General features: G+C 47.9%; 1 protein-coding gene across 1 annotated transcript; it reads right to left on the bottom strand.

Annotated features, from left to right (window-relative positions):
- Positions 1-2344: 2344 nt before the first annotated feature.
- On the bottom strand, positions 2345-3257 carry LOC145799290 (uncharacterized). The gene is made up of 2 exons (XM_082888837.1): positions 3180-3257; positions 2345-2785 (listed from the first exon to the last, which is right to left on the bottom strand). Exons 1-2 carry the CDS (start codon positions 3255-3257, stop codon positions 2345-2347), a joined length of 519 nt encoding a protein of 172 aa, XP_082744963.1.
- Positions 3258-5001: the final 1744 nt, after the last annotated feature.

The raw sequence follows: 5001 nt of genomic DNA, 5'->3' as shown, positions 1-5001 counted from the left end.
AGCGCTTGATACTTAGGCATCCTTTCATCCCTGGCCTCATATTTCCCAGAGACCTGATTGACAACCAGCTTGGAGTCACTGAATACCATACATTCTGATGCCTTCATTCTCAAAGCGCTCTTCAATCCGGCGAGGAGGGTTTCATATTCTGCCTCATTGTTGGATGCTAGGAACCCAAGTGTAATCACATGCTCAATGGTCAGCCCATCCGGGGATGTCAACACGACCCCTAGCCCGGCGCCATGTCTATTGGAGGCCCCATCGACGAAGAGTTTCCACATCTCGCCAATGAACAACTTCCAGTAGTCGGAGGGATTTTGAGAGTTCCTCCACTTCAAGGTACTGGTCGGCTCATTTTGGTCTCTTTCTACATCTTTGTCGAGCTTCAATTTTGGTAAATCGGCCGGTTCTTCCATTTCTTGCATAGCTTTCTCTTGTCGTTCTGCTACTTGTTATCCACCACTTATTTTTTCTATCCGAGCAATGGATTGCGCCAAGTCCGCGCTAGCCAAATTGATAGGGTAAAGAGGGTGTGTCCCAGGGGCAAATTCCGCCACGACGTCGGCAAGAGCTTAAGCTTTGATAGTAGCGCGCGGTTGGAACTTGATATCGTATTGCCCCAATTCCATGGCCCACTTTTGCTGGTGAAATCTGCCTTTTCAAAGAGCACCTTGAGCGGAAATTCGGTTAGCACGACTATCGTGTGGGTATGAAAATAGTGCACCAGCTTTCTGGAAGCCATCATGAGAGCTAGAGCCAGTTTTTCTAGCGGCAGATATCTTGATTCGGCCGCGAGCAGTGTCTTGCTAACGTAGAAGATGGGGAGGTGGTAAATTCCCTCAGCGCGGATGAGGATGGTGCTGACCGTGTGCTGAGAAACTGCCACGTAGAGATATAGTTCTTCGTCGGGTTTTGGTGTGACCAAGATTGGGGGCGAGGAAAGGTATACTTTTAGATCCGCTAGTGCACGGTTGCACTCGTCATCCCAAAAGAACTTGGCCTTCAAAGTTTTGAAGAAGGGCATGCAACGATCTGAAGACTGGCTAATAAATCGGTTCAGCACGATGGCCATTCCGGCGAGATGTTGCACGTCTTTTGTGGAGTTTGGCTGCTCCAGTTCTTGTATTGCCTTGAGCTAGGAAAGGTCGACCTTGATTCCTCGGTTTATGACCAAAAAACCTAGAAATTTCTCAGTTCCAACTCCGAATGCACACTTGGAGGCATTTAAGCGGAGCTTGTGATGTTTGAGTATGGCAAGCATTTTTGCTAGGTTGGCAAGGTGTTGAGACTTGTCCTTGCTCTTCACCATGATGTCATCGATGTAAGCCTCCATAGTGCGGCAAAGAAGAGGAGCGAATATTTTGGTTACCATCCTCTAAAAAGTTGCCCCGGCATTTTTGAGACCGAACGGTATGACCTTGTTACAGTACAAGCCATTTGGAGTGGTGAACGAAGTGATCTCTCGGTTTGGTTTGTACATGGTCATCTGGTAGTAGCCGCAATATGCATCTAGGAAGCCAAACCTTTGATGGCCAGCTGTTAGATCAACCAACTGGTCTATTCTCGGGAGGGGGAAGCTGTCCTCTGGGCACGCACAGTTGATTGTCTTACAATCGACCCACACCTGCCATTTACCATCCTTTTCGGCACTACTACTGTGATAGAGATCCATCTGGGGTACTGCACTTCTTCTATTGCCCCAGCATCCAACATGTCCTTGACCTCCACTGCCACTATCTCGGTGTGGTGCAGGGTCGAGCGTCGCGTTCTCTGGATGACCAGTTTTCATTTGGAAAGACATTTAATTGGTGGAAAATGAAGCTAGGGTCGACACCAGGCATATCGTAAGGCGTCCACACAAAGGCCTCAATGTTGGAAATCAAAACGTTGACATAATCGAGCCGCTCGGCATTGGAGAAAGATGATCCCAAAAGGAAGAACTTATTTGGATCTTTCTCATCAACGTGCACTTCCATCAAATCTTCAGCTAATTTCTCTTCGAATTTTCTTCCCACGACTTCCAGGACTTCCTACCCTTCTGGTCCTTCTATCATTTGAACAAAGCCTTTGGTAGCCCGGCTGCCATTTACTGCGATAAAGCACTGTTTTGCCATTACTTGGTCGTCCAAAAACTCTTCTACTTTTCCGGCTAGCGCTGGAAAGCGTAGGACTTGGTGATAAGTCGACGCTATTGCCTGCATGACGTGCAACCAGCCCCTTCCCAAGATTAAGTTGTAGGTTGATGGGACCTTAAGCACCCAAAATTCCACTTGCTTCGTGACTGACCCAGCTTTGACCGGCAATATAATCTTTCCGATTGGCCATTCAGGTTGAGAGTTGAAGCCTACCAAAGGGGACGTTGTTGGAGCCAAGTCTTCATCTGTTTGAACGCGTCGTAATACATGATCTTGACCAGGCTCCCCTGGTCAATTAGAATTCTTTTGATATCGAAGTCTTTGATGCGAAGGGTCACCACTAAGGCATCATTATGAGGCGTTTGAATTCTCTCCAAGTCCTTGCTTGAAAAAGTTAAGACGCCTTTTACCTCGGTCTTTCCTTTCTTCACAGCGGGTTGAACAGAGAGCACTTCCCTCATGTGCTTGGCCTTCCTAATCATCCCCTTCAGCTCACAAACCTGCGTTGGTTCGATGATGCTGTGAATGACATTGATTACGCCTGGTGGTTCTGCATCCAGGACAACAAGGCCATTTGGGTCGGTCTGTCCTTGTGGGGCGGCCTTCATACCCCTATTTGTGTACTGGTCCAGATGCCCAGCCGCCACCAGCTCCTCCAAATATCATTTGATCTGCACAAAGTCCTCCGTTCGGTGCCCCCTTTCTTCATGGAAGGTGTGGTGATACCTCGAGTTGAAGCCCCCTCGGTGTGTCTCCCAATTTGGCCTACCAATGCACGTAGGGCTCACCTCGGATCTCATTTAGGATGTGGTAAATTAGAATCTTAAAGACAGTGGTGATACCGGTTTGTGCTTTCAACTTCTCCTTGGCATCTTCCTCTTCACTACGAAGAGTATTAGCTCAGTCATTTTTGTGACTTTTGTTTCTATCATTGCGGTTTAAACCACCATGTTGGTCTCTAGCTCGGTCATAAGGGCAGTTGTCCTTCTGCCCCACCGAGTGAACCTTCCTAGCCACTTTTTAGTCCGCTGCAACCGGATTTGCCTTCTCGGTTGCGGTGGCGGTGGCGGCATCATCTTCTACTCGGATATGTTCGTTGATCTGCTGCATCAAGGACTCCATGGTTATGGGTTGGTTCATCATAAGCGAGTCTCGCAGCCTATGTCCGACTGGGAGACCTCGCTTGTATTGTGCCATCACCAGATTGTTGGGGCAATCGAGGATCTCATTGTAAGTTTCCTAATACTTGGCATTGTATGCCTTCAAAGAACCTCTAGATTCCATCTTGACGCTCAGGAGGTGGTCAACCTCCTTCAGTGTTCGAGTGTTGGTTTTGAATCTAGTGACAAAGACCTCTGCTAGTTGTTGCCGCCCCTCGATGGTCCTCTCCGGGAGTCTTTCAAACCACTTTAGGCCCAGTTCTCCCAAACTTGCTGGGAATATTAGACACATCAAGGTGTCATTGCGCCGGTGGCGAGCCATTACTTGCCAGTAATGACTCATGTGCATGTACTGATCCATTTTGCCGTCGTATAGTGTGAACTTAGGTTGGTGGAATTCGGCAGGGAGTGGCATGCTCTCGATCTCTGGGGATAGTGGGGTAGCGGTAAATCTTGTTAGCTCTTTGTCCATCGGTGCTAGGGCCATCATTCTAGGCGCTGGCATTGCCACTTCCTCACTGCAACGGATTTGGCGACTCAGCCTTTGCAACACCGGCAATCTTTGGGTCTCTCTACGGTGAGCTCGCTCCTTCAATACACCCTGAGGTCCCCCGAATGGGCAGAGTAAGAGTATCTTGACGTCGTCGACGGACGTGAGGGACGGTAACTGGTGTCGCGAGTGTGAGATCTCTCCATTGGTGGGTCGGAGTCTCCAACTCCATAGCTTCTGGTGATAGAGAAAAAGGGCGTCCCGTCTTGGCGATGACTGTCAGAGCGACGGGGTGGGGTGCATTCACTGTGGTTACCTACTCCAGCAACACCCTTCCCTTTGATCTGGCGCTTCAGCGTCTCCATTTTAGCTACCATCTTCTGAATGAGGGCATCCTGGTCTCTGAGTTTGTTCTCTAAGCGCTGAACATGTGTCTCTCCTCGTTGTCAGTGACCCTCTAGACTCTTGAAATGTTCAGCGCTCCTTGCGTGTTTGTCTGGCGCACTTCCGGAAGAGGTTTCTAGGTTCACCATAGTCGGAATAGTGGGAGGGCCATCTATTTGTCGAATAGACTTTGGTGTGATACCGTTGACAATGGACATCGGTGTTTCATCGTTGTTAGCCATGAAAACGGTTGAAAAATCTTGGCCAACAAGGTTTGTCTATTAATGAGTTCTCGCAGACGGCGCTTGTAGACACCCCATTTTGACATCCCTTAAGACTTAGGCGCTACTGATGGTTTACTTGGTGATGAAAGATGTGCAGGGCAAAGGTTCGATTTCTTCGGCAAGAAGAGAGACAAATCCTAACCTCACACCCCATTTTTGGACTAAAACTATTTTGACCAAAGATTTTAGACCTTGAATCCCTCTCTTTCAAAATACTTTTGGAAAAAAGTTCCTACGATGTTTCAAGGCTCGCATTTTGTTAAATGTCGCGCTTTTCGGTAAACCGAGCAAGGACAAAGTGGAAATGAATGAAAGAGGTAAAAATTTTGAAAATCTTTCAAAACACCTTGTTTAGGGGTTTGGAGTTGAGGAAAAGAAGAGAAGAGGGAAGAAACCAAGTTGGGGGAGAAGTTGGGCTTGAATCGTTAAGAGAGAGAGTCAAGCAGCCCTTGGTAAATCAGGCCTATCCATTTGTACATTTGGATTTCAGCTATGAAGCCACCACCATTGGAAAGAAGACTTCTGGGGTTTCATTTTTCACTGAAGAA

The sequence above is a fragment of the Camellia sinensis genome, chromosome 9 (assembly GCF_055761805.1).
Source record: "Camellia sinensis isolate YWXY chromosome 9, ASM5576180v1, whole genome shotgun sequence".
Lineage (NCBI taxonomy): Eukaryota > Viridiplantae > Streptophyta > Magnoliopsida > Ericales > Theaceae > Camellia > Camellia sinensis.
The sequence above is the reverse complement of the archived record's forward strand: the minus strand, read 5'-3'. Positions and strand labels throughout refer to the sequence as shown.